Below are 19,920 nucleotides of genomic sequence, written 5' to 3'. Positions count from 1 at the left end.
ACCAAAGTTCCAAATTGCGCAAAGAAAGTATCAATATAGCGGCTTCTTGAGAGAAGTTGGAGCTTTCAAGAGAAGTCATGTTTTTCGCGTGAGATTCTGAGAAGAGAAGTTTGAAACTCCTCGGTGATAAATTTGCCACTTCTCGGCAACTTCTTGCGAGAAATAAAGAACTTCTCGTGAGCTTTGATAGTAAAATTGGAACACCCAACAAGAAGCAAACCCATACATCATTTGCAGTGTTGTTGCATTCATTTTACCTTTTCACTTATCCTTACCCATGTTTAAGTTCTCATCTTGACTTTATGTTTTTTTATGATTAGAGGAGCATTTTTCCTTGTCCATTTCCACAGTGGACTTGTGCATATCTAACTAATGCTTTGCAATTTTGCCCAAAAAAAGCCCTTCTAAGGTAAACAAGCAATATTCTTATGTACTTCATTAGCACATCCCCACTAAGTAATACCATCTTATGGAACACACTAGGCTACTACCGGATGTTTTGACCTTGTCTTTGAAAGAAAAAGATAAATGGAAGTTCAAAGATAGAATGAACTCCTCTCATTTGAAGATCAATATAATCCTTCAAAGTTGTGAAGAGGCAACATGAGCTTCACAATAGGTGAGCACATGTTTAAAGATCTTTAAACAAGCAAAAGCGATTTGTTATTGTGAGTTATGCCAACTAAAGTAAACCTCTGTTGATTCAACTTCTATGCAATTAATCTCATCGTTTAATGGTTGGACATCCATCCTAGTTTTAGCCTTGCATAGGATTGTGTTTTCAAAGATGACTTTCCATGAGGAGAACAAGTCTTCTTGAGCTACTCCTCTCGTTTTAGTTCCCTTTTAATGGACAACTTCCAGGTAACACCTTCCCGAACACTCAAGCATCTGAATCTTTCCCATAGACCTAGGCAATCATTGCAACATCTTCTTACAACTTCTTGAATACAGATGTCCTACAATCCATATCTCTCTATCCTTCTTTAGCCATTATTCGCTAAAAGCTCTATTCCATTCCCTAGTACCAATATCATTTGAAATGTTCTTAAATAACCTCTCTCACTTGACCTAGTATTGGGCATAAACCTGAAATTTCAACAAACAATTACAAAATCAAACTACCAAGTGATCCTAAGCTATCGATATCCACATACTAACTTGACATTCCAATACAAGCTCATCTATATTGGATTCCAAAAGCTAGGTCATCTTGATAACGCTTCAAATAACATTGTCAATAGATATATAAGGAGAATGCATGTCAATGTTTATACCAACAAAGATAATCTAAAGTTTAAACAACCCTCAAAAAGGTAAAGTCTATAGCCAAAGTGATATTTGGCCACTCATACTACATATCCAAGCTTTTACAACCTACAACAATGTCCACTATCTACAAACCCAAATCTCATAGTATCAAATCCTTCAAACTAAGTTAAACGTGAATCCCCAAAGAAACAACATTCAAATGGTAACAATAATATTTGATTGACCCCTCATGACCATTGGGGCATCAAAACACATTTCCTAGTCCTTGGAGCTGAAATGAATCAACAAAAACTTTCCTTGCTTTATTTAAACAAGGGCAAATCACTACTTTCATCAAAGACATTTGCATGTTTGCCATGAATAGTTGATAGCATTTTTCTTGTCACTGATGGTATTTTTCCAGCAACTAATGGAAACTGGTGAATAAGTCGTATATCAAAAGCCATTTTGTTTTAATGCCTACAAGTACTTTGTCTACCCTAAGATGCTCTAGACCATCCCAAGTCCAATTTTGACATACACAAACTCCTTAACCTCAAACTCAATCTCCGTATAAAAACAACTCCTCAAACATTTATGTTTGAGTGATGTCGAGCACAACCAATTGCTTGATTGTGAGCTTAATTTCCTTTCATAAATCAAAAGTTAGCTAGAAGATATACCAACTTGTTTGATTTTCTATACCAATTTTTGATAGACCAACCTTCAAAGTTCACCAATAATGACCATATCATTCATATAATATTTTGAAATGTCCTTTTTTGGGAGAGCCCATTTTGAACATCATTTATGGTGACGAAGGAGGCTGGAAATGAAATGGGTGTCACTTCCCCTCTGGTTTTTTAAATATCAATTCTGATGTGGGCCAGTGAGAGCAAATCTTGGAGCATTAGGTGTAGGATGCATCATTAGGGATTGCTTAAGCTCTTTTATCATAGCCACTTATAAAAGCTAGTTGGAGGAACTTACAACAACTTTTTTTGATACTAAGCCCATCAATGAAAGAAGGTTTCAAGAGGTTCTTATCTTTCAACGTCTCCACGTCTCAAGATGTCATTTGCTTTATAATTCCTTGATTATCTTTATGAGACATGATTGCTTCTAAAATTATAACTTTTAGCCTCCCCAAAGCTTCTTCTAGAATCAGAATTGTCATTTCAAGAGTGCACCTATTTCATTATTTCCAAGCCTGCTAGATAACGCTAAGGGATTGACACCCCAAATGTATGAGAATATCATGTTTCGATGAAGCAACACGTGGCCCAAAAAAGTTGAAAAGGTAATGCACTTAAATAGCTTAACTTGATGCATGATGTATCCCAATCCACAAAAAGAAATGAATAAATGAGAAGATGGTGTGTTGTTTATTCTTCCTAGAGGTAAAATACAGGGGTAATAACATTCCTATTTCCTTAGCCTATCTAGTGCAAAAGTTCTTACATTTACAAAAGTCCAAGTAAAAGAACACTTAGCCTATCTTGTGCAAAAATTCTGCCATGCATAGAAATCCAAGTAAAAGCACATACTTTTGGAAGACTTGCCTTATTTCAACAACCATAAGCCAATTGTTTTGAGATGAAAGGACCATTGCTACTAAATATTGAATAGTCTACTTTTGTTGTGTATCTTCTTGACTTTACACAAAAACAACAAACTTTATCAGACTCTATTAAGAAATTGATTTATAGTGTAGCCAGTACCTCTTTCAATTATCTCTTTTGATACCTCCAAAATGGGAGTGTCTTTCAGGACCTTTCCTTGGAGTGTCTTTCAAGATGACAGAACTAGGAGACAAGTTTCTGGGACAAGCGAACAGAGGAGCCTTAATTTGGTAAAGGTGGGGGCAGGGGGGGCAGTGGCAGGGGACGGGAGCGGTTGTTTATACTATACATATGGTACTTAAAATCAATGTAACACGGGGACTTGCACCCCCTTCCCAAAACTCAAAGTACCCATCCCCAAGATGTCCCCGCACTGAATACTTGAGTACCCAAGTACCCCCACCTCCACCATTATGCAACCATGTCATTGTTGGGATGAGTACTTAAATTTCTATTTGAATTTTTGTAACAACCAAATTTCCCAGGCCTTTATTAACAACTAACATAGTCAAAGAATTACAGCTATTACTTCATTTTCATAGGAAGAGAGTTAAATCAGTTTCATTCATATGAAAGAGATTGACGATTAAAATCAGTTAAACAAAATTTCTTAACTAAGAACTTAAAACACCATCAAAGAATTTACTATAGAAATTAAAATCCACATACCAAGGGATTTGAACTAAGAAATCATTGTAGGGATGCTTCTGCAATCACCCAGATTAGTCCACAAATAATACTATAACAATATCATATAACGACTTCCATCCAATACCGCTATATCAAAAATCAAATAATAATTACCATTATTTACCACTATATAAAATTAGGGCATCATATACCATTGTATCAATTAAGGCATCAATTACCATTGGATCATTTAGGGCATCAGATACCACTGTATCACTTAGGGCTTCAGATACTACTGAATCAATTAGGGCTTCAGATACCACTGTATCATTCCTTTCCTTCTTCTGATTTCTTAACTATGGCAATAACTTAAGATTAGAAGATGTGCTCATATTCAATATTCATATAAATGAAAGACCGAAATAACAATTCCATCAGATAAAACTATCTCTCGCAACTAAGTGTAAAATAACTGCAACGATAATATAACTCAATTAATCTTACCTTCTTGCATATACTTCGTAAAAGTAAAAATACCTGTTTCCGACAAACAATTGAATGCATAGCTTATCTTTTTCTATTGTACATCTGACAACTTGGGAAGAGGTGAAACATTGTCAGGGGCTTAACCACCCAACCTCGGACCTTAACTTATCTCGACACAATCTTTAACGAAAAAGGTCCTCCCTACCTGGAATAGACAAGGATCATTTTGTCATCCACTGAGCATCCTCGTATCTAACCATACCACTCGTCTTAACAGCAAGAGGTTACAATAACAGGATCATGCATGAACTTTTAAATAATTCGTATTAAAAATGATAAACATTGTTATGTCATGTCTGGTTTTGTTTCATGTTATTGCAAATTCCTTTATCTCACCTCTCCACCCTTTCCTTAGCTACACAGTTGGGTGAGTCCTAGGTGTTCAAAATTTTCAGAACAACCGGTTCTTTCTATTGATTCTCAACTGTTTCATAATTAACATATATATATTCCAACTTATCACAATCTGTGATTTGTAATGATATTCTTAAAGATTGCATAGTTTATTGTTTAATTAATTAATTTAATCATATCTGATTTCTCTTCTGCGTTCTTACAGATTCATTCCACCTCTTCACCTTACATGGCTTCATAGCCGGTGATTCCCAGGTGCTTGAAAGATTATGAGCACTCTGCCCTTTTATTTACACCTCTTCACCTTACATGGCTTCATAGCCGGTGATTCCCAAGCGCTTGAAAGATTATGAGCACTCAGCCCTTTTATTTACACCTCTTCACCATTTCATGGCTACATTGTCGTTGAATCCCAGGTGTTAGAAAATTCATGAGCATTCTGCTCTTTATATCCTCTATCACAAATTGCGACAACATAAAACATAATTCCTTTTGAGATCAGCATTATTCTTTGGACAGTAACTTAGACTTTAATATTCTTACAAATGGGATTGTATCCAATTGACTTAAAGAAATTTAAGGAAAGAGGACTGATAATAAGGACATTGAGTAAGTAGCAATTCATATTGAAAAAATAAGTTTAAAATGATAAAACTTCTAGACGCCTAACTGGCTGCTTTGGAAGAAATAAGAATAATACTGGAAAAGTCATATCATGACCTGATGTATCACTGGATATGCTAGAATCCTTGCAACCCAAATTTGGAATTTGTCCTCCTTTAATTGCAGACGTCCCAAATGCAGATCCGTCCAAGCTGGGTTCTTAAAGCATAATTGCTATTGTATCGAATGCTCAGGCTAGTGGTATAAAATGAAATCTTGGTTCAAGGCTCTTGTGGATTCAAATGCTAGAGAGGTTATTACAGCAAAGTTCGTAGTGGCATGATGGTAGCGCAGATGCTAAGTTGAATGCCTTAATATGGCAACGCAGACGAATATATAAGGAAAGGTGCCAGACTCCATTCACGGCTAAATTAAAAGGAAGGTCGTGCCTTCTTGGCTTCTGCTGGTTAAAGATTATAAGACAATTCGAATTGCCAAATATTAAATCAATTTTTAAGAAAAGGGAAAAGTAAAAGGTTGGAAAGAGTTGGAAAAAAAATTATAATTTGGTTATTGTCAAATTATCATACCAAGTGTTAGTCGGTTACTAACAAGGAAAAGAATAAAAGACGGACAAAGAGTTGGAAGGTTATAATTTGAATATTATTATTATTTTATATTTATATATGTACAAGTAAATATATTAATGAGGTGACATCACTTTATTTAATTATTATAATATAATGGTGTCATTTCATTTTTATATCTATATGTACGTATATAGATATATCTATTATAATAATAAGGTGAAAAATCATATTAAATCCTTTGAGGTACATTTTATATTTTAACTCAATTATTTTATGTTTCTCAAATTATTTATTTAAATAGCTCATACAATTTCATCGATTGTATCCTGACGTTCAAGTTGCTAGGTCCTTAACCCATTTGCCCAATGATGGTGATGCTCTTGTGCCTAATTCTTATCTGACAATGCTTCCACCCCTTCGACGTGTTTCTTGCAAGGAAATTCTACGCAATTAAATCATATTATCATAACAAGTTATAAATAATCATAACGGCTAGCTGCCTTTTCAATTCAATGAATTCGTGATAAATAATCAACTAGCATGTTATCTTCACATGAAATTATAACGACTAACCATCTTATCATTTCACAAGATTATAACCAATTTAACTGTCAACTACCTTCATGTGAACCTCAACGGCTATATTTTAAATTAGGTCAAAACTTGGGATGTAATAATTTTGATTTTTTAATATTACTATTGGGAATCTATATGTTACTATATTGAATGTTCAATGGTTCTAGTTCATGTTGCAATTTTGCTATATTTGAGTATTTGATTTGGTATGTTCTAGTGAAACATTGTTTCATAACTAGCATTTCAAGTTCTATATGTATACTACACAACACCTCTACCTACCCCGTCCATCACTTGCCGTCGTCCCCCCACCGTCCCAAAAATGAAGCCCATTTTCTCCCCATCTCGAAAACTCGTCCCAACGTACCCTAATACTGGTGTTACACTACTTAAAATGCTAGTCATGAAAAGATTTATTGCAATATAAGATATAAAGATGCAAAAGAGTAGATACTTGAACATTGCATAGAATTGGAACATCGAACACTGAACATAAATGGTTGAATCAACATATATTCAACACCGGGACATTCTGCATCCTCGACAGAGGTGGCGAAATCAGGGGGCGCCAATAGGGATTAGGAAACAGAGTCCCAAAGTCCCCAATACGTACCCATCTCGAGAACATGGGGCAAAAAGGAGGGGACACGTACCCGTTCTACTATTGTTGTGACACAGCTATTTCCACTATCCTACTCAAAATATTAACACACTTTTCAACCTAACTGACAAAGAATAGCTCTAGCTACTTGATATTCTTCACAATATTGACAACCCTTCTACCCCAAGTGATAAAGAGTAATATGACCATTCCTAGTGTCTTCCCAAAAATTAAACCACTGCCAATTCCAAGCTTCTAAAGGGAGGTATTTGTTGTTATCAAAGTACATTCCACCATATATTCCCAAATGTGAGACCCTCTAGGCAGATTTGTTGTCATCAAAATTCTTACTAGGCAGCCTACATCTAAACAATTTGTTTGCAAGAATTGGTTCCGAAAGCTGTCTTATGGTTTTCCAAGAACAAATATCTGCCGTACTTTTCTCTCTAGGAAAGAAAACTTTATCCCAAGCAACAAAAGGAATTTTCCTCTTGTCCTCTAGACCTTGCCAAATAAGTTTTCTCATTATCCTTTGTTACTTCTGCCACGGCTGTGACCGCTGACATCAAATAGCCCAGCAAAGTAGCCAAAACTGGCTTTATTACTATGAAAAATCATCTCAACTATAGAAGCTACTTGCCCTTCCATGTGCTTCACCTGGCTTGGAAAGTGTCACTAAAATCTTTCCAAAAAATTGATCTCTTGTAATTTCCCACTAGTGAAACCATTTTTAAAAAATCAGATTCCTTCTTATTTATGATTCATCATAAAAGGTTGTCACATACTTTGTCATAATCTCTTTCATGGTAGCAACTTCTTTTAATATTTGTTTTACTAGATAAAAATACATCATCTACAATTAGTTGATAAGCGAATGCTTCTATCCCACCTGCCACCACTGACCCTTTCAATCTTCCTTGGTTGTGAGCTTCCATAATGGATCTCCTAAAATCTACCATCAACAGGGAGAAAAATGGATGTAGACAGGCAAGGAAAAAAAAATTGGACTTAAATGTGTAAATGCTAACAATCAAGGTCCAAGGATGCAAGAAAAGACCCATTCCTCCATGCAAGCCACCAGAAGCTCATTGCTAACGGCCATGAGTAGAAAGCAGTCTGTCAGCAGAGGTGAACTCAGCCATCTGTGCTTTGCCTCTTTTGCAATTTCACAATCTAGACCCCAAGGTTTGTGAGAACAATTGTCATGGCAGCAGCAATAATTCCTTGTTTAGGGTTGTCCTGGGGTTGAGGGGATCTAAGAAATAACTAAATGCAGCTTGTAAAAAAGGAAGCGATCCTGACAAAAGCACATCTCTAAAAATATGGACACTTTCCTATCGAATGTCTAGAATAAATCCTACATTAAGAATCTATAAGAGAAACTTTCTGAATACTTCTCTTACCTTCAAACTATGATGCAGCACACTGCATTAACAATCCCAGAACACCATGATTGAAACAAGAACTAGATTCTCAAATATATTGGCACGATCTTGGCAATTGGGTCTCAAGACTCCTCACTTCCCATCTATTGTTCAACTGTGAAGCAAATAAAGTAGTATCGCTCACTGTATCTCCACCACTCCATTTACTTTACAAAACAATTCGACTACTCCATCTCCAATCTTTGCAAAAGTCCTGACCCTTAGAACTGCATTTTGAAAGAAATCCTTCACCAAATCACTCTACAAAGTTCTTGGTAAAAAAATTAATATATATGCACTCCAACTTTTAGGCTCTATTCAAAACCTGCCAACTGTGCCTGTGTAATCTCATTATCCAAAAGTCTTCCCAACAAAAATGTCATTTTCAATCCAGTCTTTTGACAGAAAGCATATGCCTTGAAAGTGCATACCACGAATCTTAAGGAACGTAATGTTGCCAATACAAAGTAAATAAAGAAAAAACCTGCCAGGCCACACACTCTTTTTAAGTAGAATCCTAAAATGAAAAATGCCTTAAAATTAGCAATTATAAGTAGGAGATAATTTCCACAGCAAGTCAAACTGTGATATTGCTATCAGGATTTAACTGTGTGATTTTGAGTCAAACTCATTGACCCATGTTTCATGAGTAGTGATTCAACGTGAATCCATCTCTCATGAGAATAAATGGAACACTTAGTACTCATTGGATCTAGGTGATGCTCACAGGGATGAAGCACCAGGACTTCCCGGGAGGTCACCCATCCCAGTACTACACCCTGAGTGCACTTAACTACGGAGTTTCCTGCATGTTTAAACATGGGTCAATGAGTTTGACTCAAAATCACACAGTTAAATCCTGATAGCAATATCACATTACCAATTATGTTACAAATCAGGAAAACCACTTGATTCCTTCAAAACCTTTGAGAAAATTGAAATACGTGAAAGAACAAAATCTACCATAGCATATCACCCTTCACTAATCTCACCATCATCTACCAGCACCAACATCACCTATTGCACTTATAACGGGGATTCATCAAGCTACAATCCCTGGGCATTGTGTGAAAATCTAAACCAACAAAGGCATACCTTTATCCCTACATACATCTATTGCAATGGGAAAAAGTAAGACCAATAATAGACATGCCCTGATACAAGGGATTTATCAAAAATTATATCTATCCCAACATGAAAGAGATTGTTACTCTATCATTCCATCATCCACTTTCATTGATCAGTAATAGATATCTGACTACTAAAGCCTAAAAGGTATGCCCAATTAAAGAATAAAATTTTCAGGCCTTACATGCTTCGATATTCAATCCAGCTAGTTGGTCAACCTGTCTCATTCAATCGGGAAATATCTGTTTTCCTCAGCAATTGTTACTCTAACAGATTCTACAAGTATGTCTTAGCGCAAAATAGCACCCCCTACAAATTCCTGAATCAATTAATTCATCAAAGCTAATTTATCAATAAAATGAAACTGTCTTACAAGAAAAAAAAAGGTTAACAAAATAAATTATAAAATATCAAAATCATATTTGATATCCACGAGTAACCAGAGTAGTTCTCTGGAATTTGTAAGTACAACCAGCTAGCTAAAAATCATACTAGGGTCAAAAAGGAAACTAGAAGCTAAAAAGAGACAACAAAGCAAAGAATGCCAAAAAAATAGTATGACAAACCATAAGATACAAGTATAGATACAACAGCCATGTGAGGACAGGTTCTTCAGCACAAAACAAAATTAAGACCAGAACATTAGATCAAAGGTGGAAACCAGCATTGGTACATGCCTATATCAACAATTGGAACAAAAGAAATGCGCAAATCAATTTCCTGAAAATCTTTTCGCAAGGAATACAGAGTACATACAATTGAGATGTACTAATTCAGAGGAATTTATCATAACTCATAAATGCCTATCACCCAATCAAGTGTTTAGCAGGAGCGTGCAATGTCACTGTATGTTTTACATGATCTGATAATTAAAGCCCTAACTGTCCAATATGGTTATCTTTGCATGCAGTGACTATGATGTTCGTACTCTTGAACATGTCCTATATTTTCTGCATGCCAGTATTAAATGAATCATAACAGTTTTTATGTACTCATCCTGCTTGGATTTTGCATTTAATCCATGAAATTGGTTTTATCCTGTCATACATGAAAGTAGTCCACGACAAAAATAAAGTGTGCACTTTCAAAATTTATGCATGTGCTGGATAGTCTTGTGTTGTATCTTGCTCAACCACTTTCAAGGTAGTTTGTCTGTTCTCAACTTGAGGCCTTGAGATTAAGAAGTGATAGTAGTTAACTTTCGTTGTGGCTGAGAGACTATTCTGCTATTAGTCTCTTTACAAACTTGGTAGGCTATATTCTACACCCCTGTTCCATTTTTTCATTTCAACAATTAAATGCTCCTATTTAAAGTCATTTGGAAGTTAAATTCAGATGCTTCCATAAATTCCAGATACAGTGGATCAGTTGAACTTTTCAAGACAATGCATTGCAATGCTACTTGATTCCATTCTCTCAAACATCAAAGTAGTTATAATATTATGGATAATATTTATATTGATTTGAACTAGTCATATATGTGGGGGAAAAAGACCCCACTACTCATTTCTTTCAAAGCAGATTCTCGTATTTGGTATGAATAGAACTGAAAGCCAACTACTGCAATAGAAAATTAATTACTAATTAGTGGTTCTAATTCTTATTCTCACTGTGAGCTTCATATGTTTTAGTATTGGAACACAACTTAACGGAACTTCCATTCCGAGCTCTTTAATCATGGCTGTGTCATCAAAACTTCCACAGCCTGAGAGTAAGAACTCTCTCGTTCCAGGTGTAGGGAATTAACATATTGATTCATATTGACAACACAAATAGAAGAAAATAAAATTGCAGGACAGGGAACCTTTGCACTGCTACATTAACACAAAAAAATTAAAGAAAGAGAGCACCACTGGATGCTGTTAAAAAGTTAAACACATACCTATCATTTGCTTGGGGAAAAAGGCATGTTCATTTCAACTTGCATGTTGTTCAAAAAATGTTTGTATGAATATCCAACTTGTTCATTCCACTATTTTTAGAAGGGAAAACAGACATTTGTTTCCCAAACTTTTGCATTTTACTATATAGAGTAGTACTACCAAGCCAATGGCTAGTAGGAAATGAATGACAAGCTCTTCTTAAATAATAAGTGCATAAAAAAGAAATGTGTGAAAGCAATAATGTGTTCTCAGGTTAAAATCAATACCTTTCCTCATAGACTTCTTTAAAATCTTGGAAATTATCAAAAACAGGTATCAAGTCTTTTGTCCTAACTTCGAGAACACGTGTTGGAACCTTTTCGATTTCAATCTCCCCAGAATATACATCTTCATTGAAAATTGCAGCATCCATACATTCAGGCCTCATCACTTGAAAATATACCTTCAGACACAACCCACAAACAGAAGCTTGGATAAGAGATAAATCACATGCATGATAAAGGTCCAAAAGTACATTCATACCTCAGATTTTGCCCAAATAGGGGTTCTAGTTTGAAGCATCTGCACTTCAGCATTCGACAGGTACCAATGATGCTTCTCTTCCAAGTCAATCCCTCCTTTTCCTAGCCCTCGGCTATTGGTTGGAATGGTTCCATTTTTATAGTCTCCTAAACCATTTCTGCCAGTCAGCTCACCTGAAGTCACGTGTTCAGAAAGATTATCTATATCCTCTTCTCTTTCCACCCTGATGGGTATTTGACAAACATCCCATTTTCTAAGAGTCTCAACAACTACTCTCAAATGTTGTTCAAGGATTGGTTCGCAAGGTGCACCACTTATTCCGGAAGGCATATCACTGCAGTGCCCTGTTTCTACCCCATTAGATAGCCGCAGAGAATATTGTATGACATGCCCAGAAGGAGAGAAGACCCATAGCTCATCCTTTGAACTAAAACTTGCACTCTCAGATTGCATGCTGTGCCCACCACTTCCACTACGGAAAAAAGAAGCAATGGCACCAGTAGAAGTTGTCCTACCTGTTGCCACAGCTGCAGCTCCACTCATAGTACCTCGCCAACCACCATTCCCATTCTTTATCCTGCTCACAACAGATAAGGTTATAGCAGGCGAAGGCTGTGGAAGGGGCTGCTGATTGGCCCTCAATGGCCCAGGGCTTAACCACCAATGAATTGTTCGACTGGGTACCACTAAGGAGGTCCTCTTTTCATCCACAACATTTCCCTCATGAGTATGCAAGCTCACAGCACCACCAAAAGGTGATATGGCAAACAAATGGCTTGTGCCCCTGGATGAGCTGATAGCAATCCAGTGACTGTCATCACTAAAACTGATGTCCTGTATAACCTGTTAACCATAACAACACCCAAAACTACAAAAATAAATGAGTACATTAAAATAATCATCAAGCATAAGATACAAGTCAATAAATAATTAACATATGATCACTCCTTTACCGCATGTGTAACCCCACGACTGAGTTTGTAGAGATGGGCATATGAAGTATTCACATCAAAGCTTGAAGAACTAGAACCATTCCCGCTTAACAAGGGCATAATTCGAAATACATTAAGATTATGCCCATGAACAGATGCAGTCACAAGAAGAGTGCCACTGGGATCAAAGCATAAGGCAGAGAGGGGGCTCGTATGTGCTCTAAATTGAGCAACAACTGATTTGCTAACATAATCTCTCACAATAACCTGCATAATTAAAACCCTTAGGTGTCAGACTTACATACTACTATAAGAAAAACATGAATGTGCATTCGAGAACAAAAAAATTGTGAACTATTTTAGTGTTGGCATGAAATTCAATAAAGAAAATTTATTTGTTAGTCACTCCTTGGGAAAATAGTTGTTCTGCCACCAGCGTACAAACAATAGATTAGACATTAAGAGCCATTTCCTATCAATAGATATAAGCATTGAAAGGCACACACCGTTCCAGCATAATCTGGCTCATGCACATGCCCAGGTAAACCATTACTGTTGTGTCTCCAGCTCGGGCTTCCTGATCTTGGAGAATTAGCTCCATCTGGACGAAACTCGGGGCAGTACTTTGTGAATGTCTTGTATCCCATATCTCCAAGGGTTACGATCCCTGCTGCAATGTGCTTGCTTGATTCCTTTGCAAAGTGTGTAACTAAGCTTCCATTTGCAGGTGATGTAGATGGGCTCACACCAGGTGAAGGAGTAAGATGTTGAGGACTGATACGGCCTGTACTTGAATAAAGAGCTTGATTACCAGCATATGCCAACCACCGTGGACCCACAGCCAAAGGACCATAGCCTTGTACACCTTGAGGTGTAGGGTATGTGAGCACACTGAATGTATCTTCAAGAGTTATTGCATCATAACAACGTATCTGCCCAAAAAGTGTCAAGATGAGATCCAAATATTTGCAAACCTAAGATATTTTAAGGTAGTGCTGAATTGAGTTCAAATTACTTACTTGAGAAGCAAGGGCAATGGCAACAAATCGCCGGCTGCATCTAACTGTGTAGACAGCTTGTCTGAACCTTAGTACATGGGCATAACTGTGGGTTCTCATTGAGTAGAACAGAACAACTGTAGGCACAAAATTATTGCTTCCTGTTTGAGAAGGATTACCAATAACTCCCCCATATCCAGAGCCATATCCACTTTGAACACTCCCTCCAGCTGGTGTCCCATCCCCCGTAACGATCAACAGTAGTGGCCGAGCAGCATTAAATTTCTCATCTGCTTGCTCTGTGCTAATTGGCCTTGGCTGCATCTGCAAAAATACAACTCGTCCATCCTGTTTTGAGATCAGCTCCCGCACATCATCAACATCCTCTATATCCCAAACTTGGAATCCATTCATAAAGCCAAGCAAGAGAACACTGTGAACAACATTTTCTCTGACTTCTAGCTTGTCGAATCCAGCCCACTGCACCTGTGTCACATAAACAATTAAGATGTATATAATCTTTCTCCTCCTATAACTTTGGTGCATGAATAATACCAAGACATTTTTTACACAGCGCCCATTAGACTCTTAATGCTTGGAAGACAATTCTTATCAGTTAAAATAATGCAGCCCCACAAAGGTAAATATTTCATGCAGAAATTTCATGAATTGCATATATTTCAGATATCATTTTGTAACTTCGTAATTTAAAGAAACCAGCTGTTGTCACTATTACGGTTAAAAAAATATCAATTTTTTTTTGACAGCAATATTGGTTTGGAGTCATTATAAAAAAGCAATGCTCTTGCTGGATGCTACGGTTGAAGTAAATATTGATTGATTAAATGATTACTCAGAACCTTAACCACCACACCTCTGTGTTTGAAATCATTATCATAAAGCCAATGATCAAACGGGAGCTAAGATTGAAGTAAACATTGATTATAGATTGACCTAAGTTGTTGAATCGGGAACGGGAACGAATGAGTACGAGGGTACGAAACACTGGTATGGCAGAATATTATTTTAGTGTTGCATACATTTTCAGAATGCTCACATATACATACACACATACATATACACAAACATATACATATACACATACATATATATTATACACACACACACACATGCTTATATATATATATATATATATATGTGTGTGTGCATAAATAGGCAGCTAAAAAATAAAATAAGTTTAGAATGCCATATACCAATGCATATGCTAAACAAAACCATTACAAATTTCAAACTTTGAAACATATCATTCTAATTTAAATTTAGTTTTCAGTATCAAAATGATCTAACCAGAATCTCATGATTGATAAATTCAGAGATTGCTAATCTGCAGTGTACGTCTTATAAATATCAAAAAGAACAAAACAAGAGTCACTAAAGATTTTGACATTTAGAAACACAAATCCCAAATGTGTACACATGTGAGATTTGTTTCAGAATTCGGTTCCAGTACATTTCATACCTGAAATCGCCCGAAATGTCCGACGATTCAGCAACTAAGAAAAAAAACCATTTAGAACATGAGCAAACATACATAAACACAACCCAAACGAAATCTTGAGATGATATATTTCCAGCACATGAAAATTTATGAAAGTTCACTTCAACATCTTCCTTCAAGGTAATCTTTCCTATACATAGCATCCTTTTTTTTCATATAGGAAACATGTCTGTAAATTAAGCATCTTAAAGCTTCATATGAAGACCATTTACTATTATTTATAGAACTTCATAAAAGTTGCCATTGAAAGGTGATATTTTAGACCAACATAACCATTGTTTTAGCTATTTTTTATGAGGTTTAATTTAAGGTTCTGTTCACAATCTGGCAGAGGAAGTGGAATTCTGACAAGCATTCAAACCATTGATTAACTTATCAAAGATCATACAAAGTCAGAAATGCAGGCTCTCATTCTGCAGATCCACCAAAGAAGATCTTCTTGCTACTACAAAATAAAAATGTGCCTGCTCTTTTTGAGGAAAATGGTTTTTTCATTTTGTTTGCTAACATTTTTCCGGACTTCCTAATCCACTATTGATGATTGGAAAATATATACTGTAATATTCTCCCAAATGATGTAGAGAGTCAATTCCAAGCTTCCACAAGGCATAGGCAATATCCTTTGAACATTGTTGAAGTCAATCCGCTTCCAATTGAAAAAAAGGTTACTGCCACTGAAACATCCTTTGGCACCTTCTCTCTGTCTTTATAGAATGTGAAAAATACACTAGTTAATTTCCAGTTCCACTATACATAATTTTTAAGAGCTCCAAGAGCAATGCACAATCAATATCTACCTATGTTCCCCCGAGTTTTCAAGTGATAACAGGGGACGGGTTTCTCAGACGGCAAAAAAATTTGCCAATTTTGGGGACGGAGGGGGGCAGCAAATGGGGATGGCTATATAAATAAAGGGAAAATATTATATATATATATATATATATATATATATATAGGGAAAATATAATATGTATAGGAAAATTTGCATATATACATTACATTCATATGAAGACATGGATAAACTATAGAATTTAAACATCATAGAACCTTAACATACAACAACATTTCACTAATCAAACTCAATGCTCAATATGTTATAATGCATTCATAATTTGGAATTATTGTCAATGTGCATGTAATATTTAAAAAATAATATAAAAATTGAAATATTCCCAAGAACATAATTTAGAATTCATTTTCAATAGCAACAAGACCAATAACCCACCTTCCAAATTGAAACACACTAATTCTAAAACTACTCCCAATTCATTGTAAGTGGACTGATATTAATACAAAAAGGTCCTCTATACAGTTTTGATCATGATATAGGTTTGTTATAGTAAGATGGTATCCTGATGCAACTTCCAATATTCATCATATCTTCCACGAAGAACCCAGATCAACCCAAGACTAAGCAAGCACTGATGTATTACCAGAAAATGACATAAGGATGCATGTTCTAAGTCTATAATGCACTTTTCAGACTTTTCCAGCACCTTGCAAACAGTCTGCTATATAATTTTGAGCGTGTAGCGTGACTGTAACAACAATATTAATTCCATGATTCTTAACGTAATGTTGTCAAATACTTAACTAGAGGGCTCCAAATAGCAAAAATTAACTACCAAACAGTAATAAGCACAATAGGGTAAACTTGGAAGGAAGGGCCCAGTTTAAAATTAAAAAAGAGAATGTTTTATACAAGAAAAATATTTTACAAGTGCTGATGTTGTCTATAAAGTTGGGGGACACCCATCTGTCCCGGCGACATCCAAGGCGTTCCCCAACCATCTGTGGGACGTAGGAACATCCCCAAAAAAAATCCCAAAGTCCCAAGTTTCCAGAATGTTTCCTAGGAATTTTCAGGAAAGGGGGATGCGGTGGGGACGTCCCCAAGTCCCTGAAATGTTTCCAGTACGGAGACGGGGTTTCTTAGGTGGGGGACATGTCCCCGGCTAACACAGATATCTACCTAACATATTCAAAGCATTCAGTCTCTAAATAAAAAAATATTAAAAAATAAGGGGTTGTCAATCAGCATTCTGTTATTATCAAATGGAAGCCACCAAAGGAAAATTGGTTCAAACTCAACATGGATTGTGCCCCTTAAAGCAAACAAGGGCTGGCTGCTACTAGAGATAATTGTTTAACACCAGTCTCATCTATTTTCAGTTCTTGATGGAGGTTCGGTACAGCTTTTAGTACCCAGTGGAAGCTTTAGCTATATAGAGGGGAGTTATAATTGATATTTGCATCAATTACAGAATACTATAATCAAACTGACTCTCAGGTTTTGACCTTAACTCTCTCTTGTAATACCAGCAGCGAAAAATAAAATTAGCAGCTTAAAAAAGTCCCTACCCCCACTCGGTTTCTCCTGCCAAAGTTTTGAACCTTTGCATCCGCCATCTTAAAAGGGGATGCCAATGTTGTGGCCAAGTTTGGATTTATACAGAAGCTGAGTTATTCCATTCTGTAATTCAGCTAAGCCTTGCATCCATAAGCCACAATGACAAGCCCTCTACACTCTAATCATGTCAGTACACACACCAAGGTGACCCTTTAAAAGATGACTTTCCTACTGATTTGTGCACCATATTCATTCATCAACCCTTACCTTCTTTTTTGTGCAATGTTTTTTTATCAATTTCTTAAGCAGATCTCATTATTGCCTTGTAATTTATGTTGCCCAGTCTTGGCATTTATTGCAGCACAATGATGACCTCAAGGTATCTTGACCACATCTATCTCATCACAGAGATGAACTCAAGGTTTATTGACTACAATCATTTCATCATGAAATGAAGCTTAAGGTTTCTTGACCACATATACCATGATAATGCTCAAATAATCTTCTCTATATCATGTTTTCAATCATTTTAATCACTACTGTATTCCACTACATTAACATTTCATTTTCATCTTTGATATGACCTTCCCAGCTCTACAACCTAGCCTGCTTCAGATTAGCTCTATTGGCTTCCTCCTCACAATATTCTAGTATGTCAAGCAATGGCCTAACTGAAACAAAACCGCCAATGGTTAATTAAACAACAATTTCGAAACTTAGCTTCTAGATAAAATCAGACTTTGCAAAAAACCTTGGGTAGATGGCAATCTCATTGAAACCATCAAGAATTTATTTACTTTTTACTTGACCGAAATTTGGTCAGAGACTTGCAAGCCAAAAATGACTTCTTTAATTAAAAAAACTCATTCACAAACAAGGTTATATGGCCTGCTGAACAGAATGCACCGAGAGTTATCCCATTGAATAAACACTCCCAAAATGGCAATGACTGGAAAATGCTGGTGATGACCAAAAATGCTAATGACACTTCTGATCCTTATCACCAATCATAAAACCAAACCTTGAAATGGTTTACAATAATAGATGTTATGCTGTGTGGCCATTGATAAGGCACTTCAGACAAATTAATAATACAATTAAAGCCACTTAAAACACTACTAGTGCCTGATAACCTTTTATTAACTGGCACAGCTCCTTATATGACTGACGCAACCTTCAAGAATGTTGGAACAGTACCTTATATGACTCATGTAACCATTAAAGTCCGGACCAATAGCTTTAATGACTGATAACCTTCCAGAATGCTGGAATGGCACCTTAAATGACTGGAAAACCTTCTAATGACTAGAACAGCACCTTATATGACTGATGTAACCTTCTGCTGACGATAACACCACCTTACATGATTGATGTAACACTGGAGATGATAGCTGAAGGCTGGGATGTAACCCAGTGAAGGCTAGGATTTACTGATCTTACTGCTCCAAAGGTAAAACTTAGCTAGGGTTGACAGGAAATGTTATAAACGATCCAGATCAAGCTCTTTTTAATTCACAATAACTCTCTGAAGTCCTGAAAATCAACAAAGAAGCCCTCAAATATGATGGGCAACACTATAGATCCAATGGGTGAGATCTTCCAAAACTACTATAGCAACCCTATAGCAGCAACATGCACACTTAAACATGTTTCCAAAACAGCCCAATTGCAATCTCCAAATTAAGTAGCCCAAAATAAGAGAGAAGGGGTTTTCATCTGATCTCAATTGTTGAAATCCAAGAGGGTTTTCATCCCCTCAACCGTGAAAAAACCAAAGATTTTGTCCTTGAATGCACTAGATTGAAAAAACTACTCATATCTGAAAATTGGATGCCAAAAAGATAACCTAAACAATCATGAAAGAGGCAAAGTGCTCCTTGTTTAGTCACCTTTTCCGAGCCATCCATATATTTAGTTTTAATTTTAATTTTATTTTCCCTAAGTATTAAAAAGCTTCTATGTAAACGGTTTAAATTGTAGTATTATTTAATTGCCCCAAAAATAAAAGTGACCGGACCCAACTCTAAAAACTATTATTAATTATAATTTATTTTAAACAGGAAATGGAGACATGATAATACTATTCTGCTACATTATCATTTCATTTTCATCTTGCTGTGACCTTCCCGGCTCTACAACCTATCCCTCTTGATGTAAGCTCTATTAGCTTCCACCTCACAGAGTTTAGGTGCTTTCGTTGGCTATCTAGTAGATTAAGTAATGGTCTAGTGGACATAAAGCTCCAGATCTTTGAAGTTAATTTTTTTCATCTTGTGTTTTTCTCTCCTGCTTCCTAATTCTAAGTGACTGGTTGTGCCCTTTCCTTTTTTTTGTGTATTTCTATCTTGAACTTTCAGCTTCCTCTAATGGCGAGTTAAAAAGATGGTTCCC

At 36.2% G+C, this 19,920-nt stretch overlaps 1 protein-coding gene across 1 annotated transcript in view; it reads right to left on the bottom strand.

The window, feature by feature from the left end:
* LOC149553479 (autophagy-related protein 18h-like) overlaps positions 1-19,920 on the bottom strand; it is a 50,517-nt gene that overhangs the window by 16,779 nt on the left and 13,818 nt on the right. The window contains exons 2-6 of the mRNA XM_089788926.1: positions 13,682-14,146; positions 13,169-13,594; positions 12,684-12,929; positions 11,731-12,573; positions 11,475-11,650 (exon numbers count right to left, since the gene is read on the bottom strand). Of these exons, the coding sequence (XP_089645052.1) occupies positions 11,475-11,650; positions 11,731-12,573; positions 12,684-12,929; positions 13,169-13,594; positions 13,682-14,146 (2,156 nt within the window). The remainder of the gene's footprint in view (positions 1-11,474; positions 11,651-11,730; positions 12,574-12,683; positions 12,930-13,168; positions 13,595-13,681; positions 14,147-19,920) is intronic.

Source organism: Cupressus sempervirens, chromosome 6 (genome assembly GCF_028749045.1).
Source record: "Cupressus sempervirens isolate cs-2001-9-10 chromosome 6, ASM2874904v1, whole genome shotgun sequence".
NCBI lineage: Eukaryota > Viridiplantae > Streptophyta > Pinopsida > Cupressales > Cupressaceae > Cupressus > Cupressus sempervirens.
The sequence above is the reverse complement of the archived record's forward strand: the minus strand, read 5'-3'. Positions and strand labels throughout refer to the sequence as shown.